At 39.3% G+C, this 24,352-nt stretch overlaps 1 protein-coding gene across 1 annotated transcript in view; it reads right to left on the reverse strand.

The window, feature by feature from the left end:
• grin3a (glutamate receptor, ionotropic, N-methyl-D-aspartate 3A) overlaps positions 1 to 24,352 on the reverse strand; it is a 163,718-nt gene that overhangs the window by 22,419 nt on the left and 116,947 nt on the right. Inside the window, exons 5-6 of the mRNA XM_052019968.1 lie at positions 20,048 to 20,163; positions 15,061 to 15,212 (exon numbers count right to left, since the gene is read on the reverse strand). Of these exons, the coding sequence (XP_051875928.1) occupies positions 15,061 to 15,212; positions 20,048 to 20,163 (268 nt within the window). The remainder of the gene's footprint in view (positions 1 to 15,060; positions 15,213 to 20,047; positions 20,164 to 24,352) is intronic.

Genomic DNA, 24,352 nt, shown 5'->3' on the forward strand with positions numbered 1-24,352 from the left:
GTTCAGAGAAAATTTTAGCACTGAATATATTCAACAGCTGAGCAACCTATGTCCTCTGTGGTGGAGAATTCCATATACTTATAATCATCTGTGTAAATGTTCGACTTCTCAACGTGAGACTATGCCCCCTCCAGCTTCAGAAAACAGCATCTCGCCATCTACCTTTATCACTCCTACTCAGAATTTTTTCTGTTTCAATGAGCTCTCTTTGCATTTCCTTCCTCTCTATGCTGCCATAGGCACCCTTCCTCTTAATGCTGAATCATTCAAAAATGCTAAAATTAATTGAACTAAAGTATCAAAGTCAACATTTCCCAAGCCAGCTACCTCTGGAGATAAGTCGACAGCATAAGAACTCACTTCTCCCTTAAAAGATTTTTCTTAAATTCACCACTCCAAAAGTGCAATGAATATTCTTTTGGAAAAGTTGTCAAATTTATTTAATTTCTGCTCCAATTATATGCAATTACATTTTGCACCTCAATAATTAAATAGCACCAAGAGCTTGATAAAGTTTCTGAGAAACATTGAGATCTTATGCAACTTTATACTCTATACTTTGTTTCAGCATCAAATCCCATTAAAATAAATTAATTTTGACAGAACTTTTTGTCCCACTCAAAGGTGAGAAATGCAGAAGACAGTATTGGGCTCTCAGGAACAGAAGGACCAATCAGCCATTGCTATTCCCCCACTTTCATCAACTTCCTCTGCTATGTAACTGCAGGAGATGCAACTCCTGTCCTTTTACTTCCGTCTTTCCCTCCTTCCAAGCACCTAAACACTCTCTGCAAGTGAAGCATAGATCCTATTTGTACTTCTTCCAATTAAGTGTATTGTGCTTACTGCTTATGATGCAGCGATTCTCCGCTGGAGAGACAAAGTGCAGGTTTGCTGATTAGTTTGTGGAACATGTTTGTTTAGTCTGCAGGGGCAATGTTGGACTTCTACTTGCCTGTCACATTCAACTAATTTTGCCAGACAAATAAGCAGAAGATCACATGGTATTACTGCCAATCCAGACACTGGAATTAGATTATTCTATTATCTCCATCAACAGCCCCAGATTCATGGTGGCAACAGAAAAAGTATTGCAAGAAAATCAGTGGTGAAGGTCTCAGTGACAATGCCTCAGAAACAACCCAATGATTCTTGTTACGGACTCAGTGAAAGTCCCTTTAAGATAGAGAGAGAGTGTGTGTGTGTGTGTGTGTGTGTGTGGGGCGTGCTTACGTCAATAGAAGATAAAGGACGTAATGACGTTGTTGAAGAAGGAGAGAGAGAGAGAGAAGGGAGAGAGACACCAGCCTGCTTGTTTTCTCTATCGATGGATGAGAAACAATAACTGTGTTTGCCACTGAAACCCATGTATGGAAGTTGGAAATAATCCGGTGGAGTTCACTTTATTGCTGACCTGTAGAAGGAAACAGGTATTTGTGTGTGGACGACCACGATTCGGATGCTTTTCGGGGTGAGGAAGTCACTACCGAGTAAACACTGAAGTGTCGTTTGGGTTCCATCGTGGAACATTTGGATTTTGTATTTACTCTCTCTATGTTTCCCTACATCTACGTCTTATCTTCTGACAACGGTGGTTGTTGAAGAAGCCCTTGCTCATGTTTCACCTTATGGCTTGCAGAACTGAACTTTAAGAACCATTCCGGAACTTGGAGTTTGGGACTTTGTCACACACACAACGAGTTTAGTTTTGGGGTTAACGTTCGAGGTTTAACATTTTTGAATTCTAACATACTAACATTTTTACTTTTATTTTACGTATTATCATAAGTAGTAATTAATAATAGTTTTTAACACTGAATCATGCTCAGTGTGTTTCTTTTGTTGCTGGTTCGTGACAAAATTGGGGGCTAGTCCGGGATAGTTCCCAAGATTGACGAGATTCGTCCGGGATCCAATCCAAAGATTTTTGAGGGAGGTCTGATAAATTCTTTTTAATTGGCTTGTGTGTGTGGAAACCAGCAGCAATGGATATTAAGGCATTTTTGGAGTCACCAACCCAAAAGGGATTGGAGGTGGCGAAAAAGGATGATCTGATAAAGATTGCTACAAAGCTAAACCTTACAGAAGTAAAGCAGTCTATGAGAAAGGCAGATATTCAGAGACTGATAGCTGGCCATTATGTGGAAAAGAAGGTGTTTGAGAAGGAAGTGCTAAAACAGTTTCCTGGTAGTGAAATAGCAATTTCTGAGGCACAGGTGCAGCTGGCAAAGATAGAGGCTGAATGAGAGCAAAATAAATTAGAAGCTGAACGAGAACAAAAGAGATTAGAGACTGAACGAGAGATAACTCAGATGAAGATAGAGGCTGATCTAGCAATGAAGCAGATGGAATTGAGGAGGATGGAGTTGGATAACGAGGAGAAAAAGAGGCAGCATGAGTTACAAATGAAGCGTAGGAGTTTGGAATCTGATTCTGATGATGGTTTTTCAGCCAGCAGGGAGGTTCGATTAGTCCCTCCTTTTGAAGAAGATCAGGTTGATCAGTATTTCCAACATTTTGAAAAGGTTGCTGTGAGTTCAAACTGGCCAAGGAAAGGATGGGCTCTTATGGTACAGAGTGTGATTAAAGGTAAAGCTCAAAAAGCTTATTCTGCTTTGTCTGCTGAGGATGCAGCTGATTATACCAAGGTAAAACAAGCTATATTGAAGGCCTATGAATTGGTACCTGAAGCTTATAGACAAAAATTCAGAGACTTGAGGAAATCTGCAGATCAGACTTATATGGAATTTGCCAATGGAAAGAGAATATGTTTTGAACGATGGTACATGGCTAAAATGTAGATGGGGATTTTGATAAATTGAAAGAATTGATACTGGTGGAGGACTTTAAAAGATGTGTTCCAGCTGAATTAACAACATATTTAAATGATAAGGCAGTGGAAACTTTACAAGACACTGCTAGGTTGGCAGATGATTATGCTTTAACCCATAAATCCAAATGGGGATAACCTAAAACCTTTCAAAAGAGTTACAAGGACAATCCAGGTAAACCGGAGATTAAATTGGGAGGTAATCAAAAAGGAAAAGATGAAAAGAAGCCAGGGCTGGAGAAACCTGTTGAGCGTACTTGTTATTACTGTAAGAAACCTGGCCATGTGATATCTAATTGTGCACTTTTGAAGAAAAGGAAGGAAGCTGTGCCCAATGCTTGCTTTCAGGCAATTAAAAATCAAAAAGGTTTAGGAGATGCAGTTAAAGATCAGTCCTTGCAAGAGGTAAAAGCGGAAAAGTTGGAGGAGGTGAGAAAGGAATTCCGTTCTTTTGTATCAGAGGGTTTTGTTTCACTGAATGATGAGTCACCCCAGGTGTCAGTGAAAATTCTTAGAGATACTGGGGCTAGTCAATCTCTCTTGCTGGACAGTGTTTTAAATTTTGGTGAAGAAAGTGACACTGGTGAGGTAAATCTAGTGCGAGGCGTTACAGATGACACCATGTCTGTCCCTCTACACAGGGTGATTTTAAAGTCAAAGTTCGTGGAAGGACCAGTCGAGATAGGGATAAGACCTAGGTTGCCAGTGGAAGGAGTTTCTTTGTTATTGGGAAATGACCTTGCAGATGGAGAAATTGTTCCTGTGGTACGGTTAACGACCAAACCAAGGATTGATGAGTCTGAGAATGATCCATATGTTTACCCATCATGTGCGGTGACTCGAGCTAGAGCTAAAGAATTAGCCAAGACAGACAGTCCGGTGCAGTCTGATGTGGTTCCTTGTGACAGTCCTAAAAAGGAAGAAAATTATGATGCTTTATCGGAGACTTTTCTGTCTTCACTGGAGGATCAACATCCTTATAGTGAGCCTGAATTTAAAGATTTGTCTTTGTCGAGGAAGGATTTTATGGTGGAACAGACAAAGGATCCTGAGTTGACAGAATTGAAAGAAAAAGCACTCTCATGTGAGGAGATTGAAAAAGTGCCAATTGGATATTATGTCAAAAATGGAGTGTTAATGAGGAAATGGAGACCTCCTCATGTTCCTGTTAATGAGGAATGGGAAGTTATTCATCAGGTTGTTGTTCCAAAAGTTTATAGGGATGAAATTTTAAACCTGGCCCACAGTATGCCTTTGGGTGGTCATTTTGGGGTGAGTAAAACTGTAGGGAAGATCTTGAAACAATTCTATTGGCCTGGTTTGAGAAAAGATGTGGTGATGTTTTGTCGAACCTGCCACACATGTCAGATGGTAGGTAAACCAAATCAAAAACCCCCTGTGGCTCCATTGAAACCAATTCCTGCTTTTGGTGAGCCCTTTTCGAAGGTGATTGTGGACTGTGTTGGCCCTTTACCAAAGTCTAAGACTGGAAATCAGTATTTGTTAACTATAATGTGTGTGACTTCTAGATTTCCAGAGGCAATACCCCTTAGAAATACTAAGGCCAAGACGGTGTCAAAGGCTCTTTTAAAATTTTTTACCTTGTTTGGTTTGCCAAAAGAAATCCAATCTGATCAAGGTAGTAATTTTATGTCAAATTTTTTTCAACAAATAGTCTATGAGCTGGGGGCAAAGCAGATTGTATCATCTGCATATCACCCAGAATCTCAAGAAGCTCTGGAGAGATTACATTCTACTTTCAAAAATATGCTGAAGACTTATTGCTTTGAAAACACAAAGGATTGGGACGAAGGTATTCATTTACTTTTGTTTGCCGTTAGAGAATCAATCCAGGAGTCAATAGGATTTAGTCCGTCTGAGCTTATATTTGGACATAGGGTGAGAGGATCTTTGGAGTTGTTGAGAGAGCAATGGGTTAATGAGGAAGTGCACTTGAGTCTGTTGGACTATGTCCAAAAATTTAAAACTCGGTTGGAGAGAGTCTGCCAGCTAGCGAGAGAGAATTTGAAAACCAGCCAGATAAGAATGAAGACATATTTTGATAGACGTGCTCGGCCTAGGACATTTGCAGTGGGGCAAAAGGTGTTGGTATTTTTTCCTAGCCAAAATAACCCCTTGCAATCTCGTTTTTCTGGACCCTATGTTATTGAATCTCGAGTGACTGATTTAACATATATAATCAAAACACCAGATAGACGCAAGAAAACACAACTCTGTCATGTAAACATGCTAAAACCTTATTATGAGAGGGATTCAGTTGTGGCCTTGGTGGATGATGTAAAGGTTATTTCTAGAATGCCTGATGTTGATGTTGAGGAAGGCCAATTTAGACCAAATATTGTTCCATCGAAACTAAAAAACCAAAATATCATGGAGAACCTTGAAACGAAGTTGGACCATTTACAAGTTTCACAAAAACAACAGATGAGAGAATTAATTTTAAAATTTAAAAATCTGTTCCCAGATGTTCCAAACAGAACATCGATAATTACCCATGATGTTGATGTTGGGGATGCAAACCAATCAAACAACACCCATATCGAATGAATGTGGAAAAAAGTAAACTTGTTGATCAGGAACTAAAGTACATGTTGGAAAATGATATTATTAGACATTCAACTTCAAATTGGAGTTCGCCCTGTGTTATTGTACCTAAACCTGATGGAACTGTTAGATTTTGCACAGATTACAGGAAAGTGAATGCTGTAACAAAGTCAGATGCTTACCCTATTCCTAGGGTGGATGATTGCATAGATAGAGTGGGAAAGGCAAAATTTCTTACAAAGATTGACCTATTAAAAGGGTACTGGTATGTTCCATTAACAGATAGAGGAAGGGAGATTTCAGCCTTTGTAACCCCTTCTGGATTGTATGAATACAATGTTTTACCATTTGGAATGAAAAATGCTCCAGCAACATTTCAAAGAATGATTAATTCAGTGATTCATGGGTTAAAACATACAGATGCCTACATTGACGACTTAGTGACTGGGAATGATACTTGGGAAGATCACATCTCTGCGTTAGAAAGGTTGTTTGAAAGACTTTCCAAGGCTAACCTTACAGTTAACTTGGCTAAAAGTGAATTTGGCCATGTCACTGTGATGTATCTTGGTTATGTTGTAGGTCAAGGCAAGCAAGCTCCTGTTCAGGCAAAAGTTCAAGCGATATCTGAGTTACCTATTCCCACAGGTACGAGGACTGTTAGAAGATTTTTGGGAATGGTTGGATATTACCGAAAATTTTGTAAAAATTTTGCTGATATTGCTCTTCCCCTAACTAATCTTCTGAAGAAGGGAGTAAAGTTTGTTTGGACAGATTCTTGTCAAGAAGCATTTGAGAAGCTGAAAGCCATTTTATGCTACCATCCTGTGCTCAAAACACCTGACTTTGAAAAGCCATTTTCATTAGCAGTAGATGCCAGTGATGAAGCTGCAGGAGCTGTGTTGTTGCAGAAGGGTGACCTTGATGATATTGACCATCCTGTAGCTTACTTTTCAAAGAAATTTAATGAGCATCAAAAGAATTATTCCACCATAGAGAAAGAATTACTGTCGCTTGTTTTAGCCTTGCAACATTTCAGTGTATATGTTTGCACTGCTCAGAAACCATTGACTGTGTATACAGATCATAACCGATTGGTGTTTCTGAGCCGAGTCAAAAACAAGAACAGAAGGCTGTTAAACTGGAGTTTAATTTTGCAAGAGTTTGATCTCATGATAACTCACATTAAAGGCAAAGATAATGTGATTGCTGATTGTCTTTCCTGATGTTAAATGGGAAACATGTATCTGTACTAATCTGATAGTCTGTAGTTGTGTAGCATGATAATCATTAACATTACTAACTGTATGCGTGGTTAAATTTTTCTTGGGAAAAATTTTTTTTAGGTGGGAGGTGTTACGGACTCAGTGAAAGTCCCTTTAAGATAGAGAGTGTGTGTGTGTGTGTGTGTGTGTGTGTGTGTGTGTGTGGGGCGTGCTTACGTCAATAGAAGATAAAGGACGTAATGACGTTGTTGAAGAAGGAGAGAGAGAGAGAGAGAGAAGGGAGAGAGACACCAGCCTGCTTGTTTTCTCTATCGATGGATGAGAAACAATAACTGTGTTTGCCACTGAAACCCATGTATGGAAGTTGGAAGTAATCTGGTGGAGTTCACTTTATTGCTGACCTGTAGAAGGAAACAGGTATTTGTGTGTGGACGACCACGATTCGGATGCTTTTCGGGGTGAGGAAGTCACTACCGAGTAAACACTGAAGTGTCGTTTGGGTTCCATCGTGGAACATTTGGATTTTGTATTTACTCTCTCTATGTTTCCCTACATCTACGTCTTATCTTCTGACAACGGTGGTTGTTGAAGAAGCCCTTGCTCATGTTTCACCTTATGGCTTGCGGAACTGAACTTTAAGAACCATTCCGGAACTTGGAGTTTGGGACTTTGTCACACACACACACAACGAGTTTAGTTTTGGGGTTAACGTTCGAGGTTTAACATTTTTGAATTCTAACATACTAACATTTTTACTTTTATTTTACGTATTATCATAAGTAGTAATTAATAAAATAGTTTTTAACACTGAATCATGCTCAGTGTGTTTCTTTTGTTGCTGGTTCGTGACACTCTCAAACAAAAGGAGCCACTATCTGGACAGCACTGAAGTCCACCCTAATTAACACCTGTAAAGAGATTCTTGGTTTCTCCATCAGAAGACACCAGGACTGATTTGATGAAAATGACCAGAAGAGCCAGTTCAGGTATCTTGGTTTGAAAGCTTCACCTTATTTCAAGGGAAAGAAACAGCTCTAGAAGCAACTGAAGGTCAAGGTCCAACAGAAAATCAATGACCTAAACAGCAGATGGTGGGTGGAAAGAGTGCAGAAGATCCAGTACTTCATCAATAACCATGACATTCTTGGATTCTTCAGCATTGTCAAGGCATTCTACAGACAAAGCACCCAAATGCCCATCCCTCTGAGAGCCAAGAATGGATGTGAACTTACCAAAGCCAGAGAGGCAGTCAGAGGCCACTGTAAGGAACAATTCACAGTACTCAGTAAACTCGTCAACTGTTAGTCTGTCTTTGACATGAGTACCCTTGACCCTGAGCCATAGTTTAGTTCATCACAGACTGACAAGGTGTTGAAAAGGCTCTATGCCAACTGAAAAGAAGCAAAACCTCCAAAGCCAATGGTATCCCTGCTGAAGTGCTAGAACTTGCCAAAGAAGAATTCTGGTCACACACCACTATCTCATTGTCTACTTCTGGGATAAGGAGGATACACCAGTTAACTCTGAAATGACGTAATCATGACTGTCTTCAAGAAAGGCGACATCTTGTACCTACAGAGGGGTCACTCTGCTTCCTGCCACAGGGAAAGTCATCACCAAGGTCCTCTTCAATCACCTCCTCCCAGTATGCAAAAAGCTGGTCCCTGAAACAGAGCGCAGATTCCTTCCTTCTGGAAGCACAGTGGATACGCTCTTCACCATGCCTCAACAAGAGAACTGCAGGAGGCAAGGTCAACCACTACATATGGTCTTTTTTGAATAGCACCTCATTTTCTGATTGGGCACATTACTGCCTACTATTACACACTGATTTCAACAATTTCAGAAAATTAGCATCTTAGCATTTTTTTTGGATTTCAATATTCCACAGTATTTTGCTTTGCCATTTCAGATTCTAATTCCATTTCTTTTTTTCATTTATATCTCCTGTGAATTGATCTTTTGTTTCTTGACTTGTTCCATTACCTCCCTCCATCACCTTGCACCACTGTCCCTTTTATGATTTAATCTCACCTGTTTCACTCCAATGTGCTCTTTCCCTTTTATTCCATTCTTCCCCACACCACCCACTGTCTCTTCAGTTTTAATGTCTGACGAAAGGTCATGAAATTGAAACATTATCTCTGTTCCTCTCCCCACGGATGCTGTCAGATCTGCTGAATATTTCTAGTATTTTCAGTTTTGATTTTCAGTTTCCAGTGTCAGTGGCATTTTGCTTTAGTCTCCATTATCATTTTGTAGTCATTTATCATCATCAGTCTGCAACATTTAAGGGGAAATTTAGAAAGTTAATGAGAAAGGAGAGGACTATATTGCAAAATGGATAATGATAACTATAGGGACAGGAAGGGACAGAGCATATAAATATAAGAACTTTAATTTATAATTAGAGTTTGAGAAGGGAAAATGGTAAAGTTCTTCATCTGAATGCAAGATGGAGAAATTAATGGTGAAATAGAAATAAATGGGTACAATCAAATAGCCATTGTGGAGACATGGTTGCAGAGTGACAGTGGTTGGGAATGAAGTATACTGGGATACTTAACCTGTAGAAGAGATAGGCAAATGCAAAAGGAGGAGCAATAAACTTGATAATAAAGGCTGCCATCTCTCAATGGCGGTAGAGAGAAAGGAACTTACCTTGGAAAATCAAATAGAATCAGTTGGGGTAGAGCTATGAAACAGCAATGAGCAATGGGAATTACTTTAAGGCCCTGAAAAAAATAGTGGAAATGTGGGATATATATATATATATATATCAGGAAATTTGGGGCACATGTAAGTAAGGGTATTGCAATAATCACAGTTGTCCTTCATCTACTGTGGACTGTGCTGACCAAATTAATAGCAATAATGTGGAGGATGAATTCACGGAGTGTAGATGTGATGATCTTCTAGATCATTACGTTGAGAAACCAGCTTGGGAACAGGCTATTTTAGATCTCATAATGCACAATGTGAAAAATTAATTCAGGGTTTTTAGGGAAGAGTGATCATGAACTGACAAAATACGTTATTAAGATTGAAAGTGATTTTGTTCTATCTGAAACCAGGGTCTTAAATCTACAGAGTAAACTTATGAAAGCATGAGGCAGGAGGCAACAATTAACATTTAAAAAATTAATACATTGCTAACAACAAACTTTTACCCTTTTAAAACACAAAAACCTGGTAAGAAATATGATCCAACTTTGGTAACAAGTTAAAGATAGGATTAGATTAAATGCACTTATAATGTTATCAAAAAGAGCAGTTGGCCTGAAGCTGGGAAAAATTTCAGAATTGCGCAAATGGTGACCAGGATATCGATAAGGAAAAGGAAGGGAGAATAAGATATTAGGCCAGTGGGTAACATTAACACAGCCTGTAAAAGCTTCTGTCAAAATGTAAAATGGAAAAGAGATGCAAAAGTTAATACGGGCCTTTAACAGAGGGACACAGGAGAAATTACAACATTTGAAAGAAAAACAGAGAAATTAAACCAATATTTTGTTTTTCCTTCACAGAAGGATACATAAAAATCTCTTGGAAATAGTGGAGAACAACATATAAATGAAGAAGTGAAATAAGTAGCATTAGCAAAAAAAAAAGTAGTATGGGCGATATTAATGGCATTTATACCAATAAATCTTCAGGATCTGCTTCCCTGCATCCCATGGTTTAGAAATAAATATTCTGTTGCTATGTTCCAAAATACTATAAATTCTAGAATTGATTCCAATAGAACTAAAGATTGCAAATGTAGCTACTATTCAAGCAAGGGGGAAGAGACAAAGTAGGGACCTACAAACCTACAGAACTATAAAGATAGGGAAAACATTAGAATCTCTTACTTAGTGTTAAGAGTAGAGATCTAGATTAAATAAAGAACTGAAGTAAATTAGCTTTATAATTAAAAGTTATCGGAGCTATTAATGGCACTCTAAACTATTAGATCTTCAAGATCTGATTTCCTGCACCTCAGCATCACCTCTTAGAAAAGAATCATACATATGGACAAAGTCAACATGCTATGTGGATGGGAAATCATCTTTGACAAACCTGTTAAGAGTTTTTTGAAGCTGTAAGCAGCAGAATAGATAAGGAGGAACAAGTGGATTTAATATATTTGGACTTTCAGAGGGTCTTCGTTAAGGTGCCACAGAAGAGGTTATTGAAGAAGATTAGAGCACATGCGATTGGGGTAATATATTAATGTGGACTAGGAACTGGAATAAATAGGTCATTTTCAGGTTGAGAGGCTATGGCTAAAGGGGTGCAACAGGGATTGGTGCTGTTTACAATCTATACCAATGATTTGGAAGAGGGGAGCACGTGTAATATATGCGAGTTTACTGATTATACAAAGCTGGGTGACAATAATGGGTCATGAGAAGAACAAAGACAGATTTAGGGGGGATATAGGAATGTTAAGAAAATGAGAGGCATCATGGCAGATGGAACATGATACGGCAATCAAAATAAGGTCATCATCTTCAGTAGAAAAAATAGAAAAGTGGACTATATTTGGACTATATACAATCTGTCTATACCTCTCGCTGCCTTGTGCAACAATGGCTCAGCAGATTGATTCCTGGGATAGGGATTTGTCCCACGAGGAGAGATTAGGCAGATTGGGCCTCTATTCTGAGTTTAGAGGACCTCATTGAAACATTAAAAATTCCTACATGGCTTTACAGAGTTGATGCAGGGATGATCTAAATTCAGGAGTCTCAAAATAGGGAGACAGTCATACAAGCCTGAGATCTCTTCAGCCAGAAGGTAGTGAATCTTTGGATTCTCTATCCAAGCGAGTCGTGGAGGTTGTGTATGCTAGAGCGAAGATTGATTATAGTGAAGATCTTGGATATTAAGGATCTTATGGGATATGAAGATAGGATAGGAAAATGGTACTGAAGTAAGGGATCAGCTGAGGTCACATTGAATGGTGGCAAAGGGACAAGGGGTGAATGGCTTATTCCTCATTCTATTCCTTATGTTCTTCTACTCAATCATAGAAAAATATATTTGGACATATTTCAACTCAAATTCCCAAGTTTCACTTTATTCTTTTGCAATGGTGCTTCACAGCAACAAACTTTGCCAACTACTTTGGGTTTCTGTCAATAGAGCAGAATGTGCAGGGACTGTTTAACTTAATGCCATACAGCATTGTCGTGTGATTTTCAGGCATGTGACTTACCTTTGGGAATCCACTGAGCAACACAAAACTGTACTTCAGCAGTTTGCTTGAATAGGGAATTGGAAACATACTGTCTTTTGTGAAATGCAATGCAGCTCACGTGCTTATGTGCACTGCATACTCTCCTCTGAGACAGAAGGTCATGGGGTCAATGCACAGTTCAAGGACTGGAGCACAAAATCTAGGTTATGACTTCAGTGCTGTACTAAGAGACTACTGCTCTGTTCGAGGACTTGTCTTTCCAATGCCATTTTAAACTGCTTTCTCAGATGAATGCACAAGACTTCAAGGGACCATCTCAAAGAAGTGCAGGTGAGGTTTTGCTCGTACCTTGATTGATACTAATCCCTCAAGCAACATCTCTAAAACAGATGCTATGGTTCTAGTCATACAAGTGTATGCAAGCCGGCTGCTGCCTCTCCATTACTGCAACAATGACTGTACCTCAGAATTGCTTCATAGGCTTTCAAATGCTAAAGTAATTAGGAATAAGCACTTTACAGCTGTGGATTAGGCACTGGTCTGTGGGATGAGTGTGCGTGCATGCGTGCGTGCGTGCGTGCGTGCGTGTGTGTGTAAGTCAGCAAACATAAGGGCAATGAATGAATGGAATGTGATGAAAATTAGGAGAGGAAGAGCAGAATTTTAGATGGCATCAAATCAAAGGGTAGAGTGAGGACTTTCTTCGAACAGTGTGTTGAGAAAAATTAAGTGTATAATTAACAACAGCTTGGACAAGGGTAAAATGAATTGAGGTGGGCATGGTTAAATATCACCACACTTTAAGTACAGATACCAAAGGCTTGCAACAATTTGTAACTAGCTTTCTTTGGTTTACCTATTACTATTTTTAATTTAGATATTGAGTGCTAATATGAGTAGCTTCAGCTTTAGCTGAGTATTACTTTAACTGCCTGGCTCCTCTGCATCTAGCGATTCAATTGGTCATAGTTGCAATTGAACGAAAGGTCTCAGTGAACCGTCCCACTCTGTAATTCATATTTAATGCATTAGCTGATCCAACGAAGATGGTTGACAACTTAGAGATATCACTGTTGAGTCTGAGTGAAGAATTCACCAGATATATGTTGAATATGCTTTGGCGACTTCCAATTTCATTGTATAAATAGACTCCTAACTACAGGACAGTGGTATCAAACACTACTGGGAAAACAGCAGCACATTAATTATAGAAGCATATAATTATTACAGTGAACCTGGAGGCCATTCAGACCATCAAAGCCATGCCACCTTTTTGCAAAGCCAATCCAGTTTCCCTTATTCCCCTGCTCCTTTTGAACATTTTTTATCCAATTCTCTTTTGAAAACCACTGTCAAATCTTCTCCCACTCCCACTCAGGCAGTGAAATGTAGATCAGAACTGTTGACTGTGTGGAAAAAACTTTTCCTCATATCACCAGTATTTTTTTTGCCAATCACCTTAAATCTGGATCCTCTGGTTCTTGCCCTTTCCACCAAGCAAACAGCTTCTCTTTGTTCATTTTGTCTACACTCTAAATACTCCTATCAAAACATCTCTCCAGTTCAGTAGAGGTAACAACACATGGGGTCACAAACAGGAGGAGAAGTAAACAAAAATGTGCTAAGTCTCCATGATCGTTTCAATTCAGAAAATCTGCTAACTTCACCAGAGTTATGATGGTGATCAAAGGTTGAAGTAAATGAGAGGTATATTGTATTTGGTTCAGTGCTCTTTCATTCCTTATTCACAACTCAGGTTATCAATTTGGAGAGTGGTGGAAGGTCCTACTTGGTGATAACCATTGAGGACCTTGATGTATTCCTGGTGTGCAGATGTCTTTAGCCCAATTAGGAAATACCTTCTGCAACCAAGTAAATACAATGAGTTTGAAATTCTACTCTCATGTTTAGGAAGTGGAAATAGCTGGGGCAATGGAATCCAAACTAACAGAAGGGCTCTCCTCTCAATCCAGAGTAAGTATCACCATCAAATCTAAATTACATTTGGATCATGTACAGGAAGGAAATACTGCTGAGATTAAACAACAGAGATATTAGAAATAAGCAAAACACATTTATAAATATTTTAAAATCTCTTCTGAGGATCCACACGTGAGATTATTATTTTCAGGTCAAAGGGATGTTTGGCAGCGATTGTCACTTCTTATACCATCAACAACTTACTTATTCATAGATTTATCAGACCTAACATGTTTAGTTATTTTACATGGGAAAATAATAGGTTGTCGCATTAATTCAAAACTGTTAAAGGTCAATGCCAAGTCTGTCAGTCAAGGCTGCAACAGAGCACCCTGTACAGGAGGAATTATCTCTAAAAGTAGCTTTGGGTTCATCGATGTACTTTAAGGAAAGAAATATAATGTCAAAGAATGTAGGAGTTAGAAGCAGGAGTTGGCATTTCAACCCCTCATGTCATGTCCTCCATTCACTGAGACCATGACTGATACTTCACCTCAGTATCACTTCCCTGTACCAGTCCAAATCTCCTGATTCTCTTAGTATCCAACAATCTACTGATGTCTGTCTTGAATATAATCAGCGACTGATCCCTCACACCATATTGGGTAGAGACTTCCAAATAATCCCTTCTCTCTGGATGAAGAAATTATGCCTATGGTCTCACACTCTTTTCCACTTGCTGTAAAGATCAATGTACCATATACCTTCCCAATTCCTTGATGAACTAATATGTCAGTTTTCCTGCACATAACTATCCTTGTCCAAGGACACCCATTTATTTCTGAACACTAGCACCTTACATTGTCTACTTGTTAAGAAATACCCTGTGTTTCTATTTTTTCCTATCAAAATGAATGATCACATTTTTCCACATTATATACCATTTGCCATATCCTCACCTATTCACTAGTCTGCCTATAACCCCTGAGGGGTTTCTCCATTCTCCTCATAGTCCATACTATCACCGAGTTTTGTCCTTATTCAGTCTGGCCTCGAATTAACTCCAGAGCAACAGCTGAGTAGTCAACCCTTAACTATCTTCTAAATGGGTTAGTCACTTAGTTCAAAAATAATTATGGATGGGCAATAAATGTTGCTCTGGCATGTGAGGGCCACATCTTTTGGACGAATAATGCAAAGGAAACTCCAATCTTTTCTGATGAGTAAAACAGAGTGACAGCCACAGGTGTACTGATATTATCAACCGTTCCTTAAATATTTAATAATGCTTGTTGAACACCAACATATCTTTTAATCTCGAAAATATTACTCACCTCAGTCACAGTAAAGCTTCTTTTTCCACACGGTACAACTTTATACCATTTGTCATGCAATACATCCATAAACCCATCGGACTTGTACTGGCTAATTAATTCCGAAATGTTTGATGTCAATGGGGAATTCTGCAGAAGGCCAATTCCATACCCTAGAAATAGGAATCACCAAAGAGAGCAGGAAAATTAGTTGCTGCATGATTTCTTGTGCTATAAGTGAATCGTCTCAAGGATATTAAGAAAATAAACCAGTAATGACGCCTAAGAGAATTGTTATTTCAATAGATCAGAGAATTCATGATAACTCTAAGTAATTACACAGCAGCAATTATATTCAGACAGTCCAATGGTTCAGTTCACCATGGGAGTAAGGCGATAGCAATTTCCAATTATTATTTTATACTGAGATGAGAGATCCCTAAGGAAGCAGTATAGGTGGAAAAGATGGTTAAGAAGACACAAGGGATGCCTACTTCTATTGGCTGAGGTCCAGAACAAAACAGAAGGGCTGTCACTCTACTTGACTAATAATCCAGAGGTCTGGACCAAATATCCAGACACCTGAGTTCAAATCCCATTATGACAATTGTGGATTTTATATTCAGGTAATTGCCTGAAATTTAAAAAGGGAAAACTGCCAGGAGTAAAAATGACTATGAAACTACCAGAGTGTTGTAAAAACCCATCTGGTTCACTACTGCCCTTTAGGGGAGGAAATCTGCTGCCCTTACCCAGTCTGGACCACACGTGACTTCAGACCTGATCATTGGCTGACTCTTAATTGCCCTCGTTAGTAACCTAGCAAGCTACTCAGTTCAAGGGAAATTAAGGATGAATAGGAAGCAGTGCCACTATTGGTTTAGCCCCAGCCTTACTAAATGAATAAGTAAATTAAAACAAAAACCTGCATTTGATCCCCAGCTGGGTCATGACGGCAGTGTGGTGCACATTTATGGTCCATACGAAAGATGTGGTAGCAATAGAGAAGGCCCAGAAGAGATTTAAAAGGATGTTATCAAGATTGCAGGATGTAGTTTATGAGAAAGGATTGGCGAGACTGGGTTTGTTTTCTTAGTAACAGATGAGATGAGGGTGAACAGGAAGAACTCATTTCCATTAATATAGAAGTCAATGAACTGGTGGATATAGATTTAAAGTAAAAAGTATAAGGATTAGAGGGGAGTTGTAGACTTTTTTTTACTGTGGTGGTGATCTGGAATTGCTTGGAAGGATGGTAGAAACAGATATCTGTGTGACATTTAAAATGTACATGATGTTTTGTAAGACTGAGAGTGGGATTATTCCATTTTTGGATGACATCCATGCAATGGATTGAAGTACTGTGCATCACAATGATCAATAAAAGTTTGAAGTCACATCATGGAGCTTTCTTTTGTATAAAAAGGCTATGAAAGACAGTTTTATTCCCTTTGAGGTGCTTGTTTTCATCTTTCTTAATAGAACAGAAGGTGCCATGATTGACCCTGGTGGCCAATGATCCATGTGAAATGTTGTAATGCAAGGCTATGAAGAGAAAATTGACTTTGGAGAATGTGTTAATGTGATAGTCAGTAAATATCATCACTAAATGGTGCAATCTGTTGACATTGATAGAGCCAGCAGTGGCGAGCAGTAGCTGTAATTCAGATTGATTCTGGAAATAATCACAAACTGGATTTCTTCTGTATAACTTTTGCCCCATGTTAAAGGTGTAAGGGAAATAATTTGACAATATCTGGCATGGTGCAGTAATTAGAATTGTCTTTTCAAATACATCAGCTTCTGAAAACTTGAGTTGCTGCTGACTGCTGACTAAATACAAGCCTGCATCCCTTCAACCACATCGCTATCTAAAACTGTTTTGAATTTACTCCGGCTAGGGAGGAGGAACCAGCTTGGGCTCCTTCTTCCCCAGTGTAATGATCTTAGGTGACGGGTGAGAACAGGGTTGGGCTTCAGTGAACTTCAGGCTCAGTTGCAAAGGGTAGTATTGGAAAACTTTCAGCACCCCTGGTACACAACCAAAGCCAAAACCGGTGCCTTGGGAACAGAAAGAGAAAAGATACAGCAAGCCGAACAATGTTGATTGTCTTACAATATATTCACACAGCTTTCCAAACACTTGTGTGTGGACATGGAGTTGCTCTTTTTCCCACTGCCCATTTATGTATCTTCAACTAATCTACCTGTATAGCTATTCAAGCTGTTTTGATCAGTCAGCAGGTCAGGACTAGGACTCAGGTGATTCTTACACTGTGATAATTACACATAAAGATACTAACCTGGTGACTGTATGATATTTACCCAATTACTATTAAACTAAAATGGGGAGCAGACAAATATTGTATGAAGATGTTAACTTAAAAATTGCATGACTCTACTTCATTTTAACTAAATCTTCAGATTATTTTCATTCCAGACCACACTATTACTTTATTAGTGTCTTAAGGTGTAAGCAAACAACTTCACAATGGATAAAGACCCGAGGATGATTTTCATGAATCCTTCATTTTGTGTGTAATTCTCTTGGGAGATATTATGGTTAACAATGAATTCATTTGCTATCATCTAGTGCTTGGCTGAGTCATGTCTACCAGAGTTAAATCATAAAATTTGGAACTTCAATACTTTTTATGTATGAAATTAATCAAACACACATCACGTAATGGTGAAGCATTCTGGCATGTGACCCATTACAAACTAGGGCTCTTGGCAGCTTTGTGATAATGAATACCCCAGTCAATCATTTTCTAGCTACAATAAAACCAAAACTGTCTAAAGGGGACTGATAAAGAATTTCTACTCAGATTAAAGAGTTTTCACATAGTTTCTGTAAAGTGGTAATCTACATACAGGAATGATAACGTATATAAACAAAGGTGTCTGATTTCCCAGAGGGAGACAAACTGGCTGTGAACCTTGTTCCTTTTGAAGTTTGACTAAATTAAGACTTTTGAACGGTTCCCTAGTACGATGAGATAGACTCTTGACCTCTCATTCTACCTCGTTGTGACCTTACACCTTACCGTCTACCTGCACTGTACTTTATCTGTAACTGTAACACTTTATTCTGCATTCTGTTGTTTTACCTTGTACTACCTCAATGCACTGTTGTAATGAATTGATCTGTATGAACGGTGTGCAAGACAAGTTTTTCACTGTACCTTGGAACATGTAACAATAATAAACCAGTTTACCAATTTGTATCAGCATGCTGTAAGAGATTAAGACTGTGAATGGACAGGAGGAACCTTAGTTACCTGGTGCAAATGATTTGTCCATACAATGCAATGCGTTGTTATTCAGGTTCCTCTCATTCCTGCAACCAGCTATTAGCCCAGGGTATCACCTATTTTCACACTTTGGTTGCCTACTATGATCTGGCATTTTACACTGAGACTGGTGTTTAGATTGTAACCTCCTCCCAACATGTGCCCTTGTATACAAAAATAATATCATGTGGTTTATCACAGATCACCCATTAGAAAGACCATGAGAGAAAAGGGGGAAAAATTAAACAGAGCTTGGTACAAAAAGAAGATGGGGATGGAATTCACTGGACTACAGCATTGTTACAGCACAAGAGGGGGGCATTTAACCATCAAGTATCTGCTGGCTTCCTGTGAAACAATCCTGTGACACCCATTATCATGTTCTCTCCACTTATTCCTGCAATTTATTTTCGTTTGTGTCTCAATTGGTTTTTGAAAGCCCAGACTGACTCTGCTCTCACCTCCTTTACTGGGAGGGAGTTCCAGATAATCACTAATCTGTGGAAAAGCCTTTTCCCTCACATTCCCCTCTATCATTTGCCCATCACTTTAAATTTGGTCCTCAAAGGACCTGCTGATGATCACACTTGCTCTATTTACCCCTACTTACACATCATAATCTGTATTCCTCTGTCAAATCTTCCATCAATCTTTCTTTGCTCTAAGGAGAATAAGCCCAGTTTCTCTAGTCTAACTTTGGAGCTGAAATCCCTCACCCCTGGAATAATTCCGGTAAACATCATCTCTGGGATCTTTGCATCCTTCCTAATTGGATTCTGGGTGTGGCCTAAAGAGCATTTTATAAAGGTGCTTTTGAGGCCCAGGACCTCTTTTGCTTCACTCATGGCTCTTTCAACATGTTTCGCAAAGATTTATGCGCATTTCCTCAAAGGTCCCTCTGTTCCTGCACACCTTTAGCATGGTGAAACTTTGTACATCTTGTCATTCTTCCCAGAGGGTAATGATTGTGCAATTATAATGTGTCAAACTCCCTCATGAATCTTCCATTATAAACATGGACACAGGAATTTATGATGACTAGCAAAGCGGCACAGCCAATTGAGCCGCTGTCTCACAGGTCCAGCGATTAGAGTTCAATCCTGATCTCTTGTGCTGTTTGTGGGAGTTTACATGTTCTCCCTGTCACCATATGGGTTTCCTCTGGGGGCTTTAGTTTCTTCCCACAACCCAAACACATGTGGATGGTAGGTTAATTGGCCTCTGGAAATTGCCCCTAGTGTGTAAGTGAGTGGCAGAATCTGGTGAGGGTGGAGTTGATGTAAATGTGGGGGGAATAAAAAAGGGTTAGGATAGGGGTTAGCATAAATGGGCGCTTGATGGTTAGTGTAGACTAGGTGGGCTGAAGGGCCCATTTCTATGACTCTAAAAACAGGCACATATGTTTCTGAAAATGGTGGTGACATGAACTAATATTTTGTAAAGAAATTGCATGCATGCCTGTCTCAGATTTTCAATACATTAGGGACACCCGCCTTTAGTTTTTAAGGAAAACAGTGATCAAGTTTTTTTCAAGAAACCAATTATAAATTACCCTCAATTCATTGTCTGTTGGGAGACTAATGAATTATTTTCAAATTGATGCCTTCTTGCAGAAGTGCCACCTCTGATTCATCTTGAGCAATACAGGGGAATACTGGCCAGCATACATTATACACATTTATAGATTTGATCTAAAAAGATAGTACAGTACATACCTTCTATAGCAAAGGGCTTCCCAACAGTTAGAAGCTTGCAGTCAGCATCAATGGAGACTTCATAATCCAACAGTGCTTTGTCCATTATAAAGGCATCAAGTTTTTGTGGATCATTCCTGGGTTGAAAGGTCACGTTGTTGATTAGAAGCATAAAACTCATTTTTACTATAACACAGAGAAGGAGAGGCACATCCCAGCCAACCATCAAAAGTATCACCACTGGTAGTATCTATAGGAGGCGCTGCCTCAAGAAGGCAATATCTATCATCAAAGATCCCCACCACATGGGCCATGCCATCTTCTCGCAGTTACCATTGGGCAGGAGGTACAGAAACCAGAAGTCTCTCACCACCAAGTTCAAGAACAACTACTTCCCTTCAATCACCTGCACAATCCTAATCACCACCTTGGTATAGCAACACTATGACCACTTTGACCACTTTGCACTACAATGGACCTTATAATTGTTGTCTTTCTTGTATAACGTATGTTTAATGTATGTTTATGATTCTATTGTGAATGTTGTGTCTCCCCACCATCGAGGACATCTTCAAGAGGCGGTGCCTCAAGAAGGTAGCATCCATCATTAAGGACCCTAACCACCCGGGACATGCTCTCTTCACATTACTACCATCGGGGAGGAGGTACAGGAGCCTGAAGACCCACACTCAATGTCTCAGGAACAGCTTCTTCCTCTACACCGTCAGATTTCTGAATGGTCCATGCCATGAACACAACCTCATTATTACTTTTTTGCACTATTTATTCATTTTTGTAACATAGTAATTTTTATGTCTTTATGTCTTGCACTTTGCTGCTGCCGCCAAAACAACAAATTTCATGACACATGTCAGTGATAGTAAACCTGATTCTGATTCTGCCTGTGATGCTGCTGCAAGTAAGTTTTTCATTGCACCTGTGCATACATGTACTTGTGCATATGACAATAAACTTGACCTTGACTTTTGACTTTGACTTTAATGTTCCATCCTGATTACTGGCTGAACAATCCTATTGTTCATTAATCCTCTCCTTATTTCCCTGTACCTTTGCAGTTTATTCTCTCTCTCATGCCCATTTACTCTCCTTTGATTATTTTAATAGTTAACCACACTAAAGGATAACATACAGTAGCCATTTAACCTGCCAGCACATCTTGAGGATGTGAAAGGAAAACAGAGTGTCTGGGGGAAACTCATGCAGTCAACCTGCAAACTTCACACAGACAGCACGCAAGGTCAGGATGAAACCTGGATTACTGGAGCTGAGAGACAGCAGCACAAACTGCTATGTCACGATGCATCTATCATTACAGTCTTTGCACTCCAGAAGATTTCAGAACTCCAAACAAATAAAAAAACTAGTTGCCTTAGTTTACTTTAGATTCTGTTAGAATTTCAACGTATTCCATATTAATGTATGATGTGGGTCAATGAAGTGAAGTCTTTGAAAAATGTTATTACTTAACAGGAATAAATATTTAACCTATTTGCATTGTCATGGAGAGGTGATGATCTTTTCTCATTTCTTTCATGTGTGGCACCTGATCAATCAATTATCTAGTTTAAGAACTTCAGAACTTGAGAAATAGAAGCCGGAGTAGGCCTCCAGCCCTTCAAGTTTGGTCCACCATTTATTAAGACCATGGCTGATCTTCTTTCTCAACTCCATTTTCCTGCAGAAATCCATCAACCTGCGTGTTGAACGAACAAAATTACTTAGTCTCCACAGCCCCCTCGGTAAAAAATTTCAACAGTTCAGCACCATCTGAAGGAAGAATTTTCTCAACCCAGTCCTAGTTGGTCTGCTCCTCAGCTAGCGGAAACATCTTCCCTGTATCCAGCCTACCAAGCTCTTCTAAAATTTTGTAAGTTTTGGTGAGATCTCTTCTCCTTCTTCTAAACTCTGGAGAATGCAGTCCCAGTATACTCAATCTCTCCCCAAGTGACAAACCCATCATCTATGGGAGCAGTCTAATGAATCTTTGCTGCACTCTCTTTATAACACGAACAATCTTTTTTAGGTAAGAAGACCATAAATTTACACACTTCAGGTGCAGTTTTACCATGACCCTAAACAACTACAATACGACTTTCTTACTCTTGTGTTCAAATCCTCTTGTAAGGCCAACAAGTCATTTGCCCTCTTAATTGCTCACCACACCTGCATGTTGGCTTCCAGTGACTTGTGCAAAGCACACCTACTTCCCTTTGAACATGAACAATAGCCAATCTCTCACCATTTAACAAATACTCCATTTTTTTCTGGTATGTTCACCAAAGTGGCTAACCTCACATCTTTCCACATTGTCAAGTTCTCACTCCTTCACTCAGCTTGTCCAAATCCCCACATCACATCCTCCTCCAGACTCACAATCCCACTTGGTTTTGTATCATCAGCAAACTCGGATACATAGATACTTGGTTCCCTTGGCCAAATTGTCGATATGGGTTGTGAAAAGCTGGGGTCCAAGCGCCAATTTCTGGAGAACCACTAATCATAGCCTACCAACATGAGAACAACCCATTTATTCCCACTCTTTCCTTACTGTCTGATAACCAATTTTTAATCCATGTCAGTACATTATCCCCAATTCCACGTGCTCCAACCTTGTTGATCAACCTCCTATGCTAAACCTTACTGAACACCTTCAGAAAAAACAAATACATCACATCCATAGATAACCCTTGTCCATTCTATTAATCACATCCGCAAAGAACCCCAGCAATTTTTCCTTTCATAAATCCATGTTGGCTCTGTGCAGTGTTATTATTCTTCATAGATATTCTGCTATTACTTAATTATAGATTCCAGCATTTTCCCTACTGTTCCCTAGACAGACACATGAACAGGCAGGGAACAGAGGGATATGGACCATGTGCAGGCAAATGGGATTAGTTTACATTGGCATCATGGTCGGCACAGACATTGTGGGCCAAAGGGCCTGTTCCTGTGCTGTACTGTTTTATGTTCTACTAGCATTAGGCTAACAGATCAGTAAGTCCCTGTTTTCTCTTTCCCTTCTTTCTTCAATAGTGGGGTCAGATTTACTACCCTCTAGTCCGCTGAAACAATTCCAGAATCTATAAATTGATATTGGTATTGGCTTATTATTGTCACATGTACCAAGACACAGTGGAAAACTTAGTTTTGCAAGCAATCAATACAAATCATTTCAAAACATAAGTACTTTGATGTAGTACAAGGGAAAGGCAATAACAGAATGTAGAAGATAGGGTTACAGTTACAGAGAAAGTACAGTGCAGGTAGACAATAAGGTGCAAGGGTTGTGAGGCCAAGAGTTCATCTTTAATGTACAAGAGATCAGTTCAAGCGTCTTATAACAGCGGGATAGAAGCTGTCCTTGAGCCTGGTGGTGTGTGTTTCAAGCTTTCATATAGTCTGCCCGATGGAAGGAGGGAGAAGCGAGAATGTTTGGGTTGCAAGGGGTCTTTGATAATGTGGCTGCTTTTCCAAGGCAGCAAGGAGTGTAGACAGAGCCCTTGGAAGGGAGGCTGGTTTTCGTGGTGGGCTGAGCTGTGTCCACAACTCTCTGCAGTTTCTTGTGGTCTTGGGCAAAGCAGTTGCCATACCAAGCTGAGATGCATCCAGATAGGATGCTTTCAATGGCACATTTATAAATAGAAATATAGAAGCATGCACTACCTCTAAAATCACCTCCTTCAAAACATTTTCAAAACAGATTCCTTGCACAAAGAATTAATTTATTACTTTTTTAGTCAATATATAATCTAATTAAATTGAATGATAATTTATGAAGAGTCAATGTTTCCTATCATTTATTTTTGAAACTGTCAGCTGCAGCAAAAAATGTCAAAAATGCACAGCATTTTCAATCCATATTAAACTTTAGTGCTCCAAAAACACTTCTTGCTGAGTCTAATCACATCATCAGATGTCCTTGCATCTTGTTCATCAAAACTGGAAAACTGTCACATAATTAATATTTTGTAGAGAAAATAATCTCAAAATGCAATTAAATTATTCAAATTATGTCAGCTATAGGTTGATACAAGCATTTTCACTTCTGAATGAAAAACTTGTGCATCCAAATCCCACTTCAGACACTTGGTGCAAAATTTAGGCTTGTGCTATCAGATGTGATGACTTTCAGATGAAATGCTAAATCCTGGCCCTGTCCATCTTCCCAAGCAGGGGTAAAGGATCCACCTTATCTAAGCCTCTCATAATTTTAAACACTTCTATAAGGTTGCCTCTCATCAAGGAATAAAGACCTAACCTGGCCAACCTCTCCCTCCAGTCCTGGCAACATCCTGGTAAATT

This window comes from Pristis pectinata, chromosome 7, assembly GCF_009764475.1.
Source record: "Pristis pectinata isolate sPriPec2 chromosome 7, sPriPec2.1.pri, whole genome shotgun sequence".
NCBI lineage: Eukaryota > Metazoa > Chordata > Chondrichthyes > Rhinopristiformes > Pristidae > Pristis > Pristis pectinata.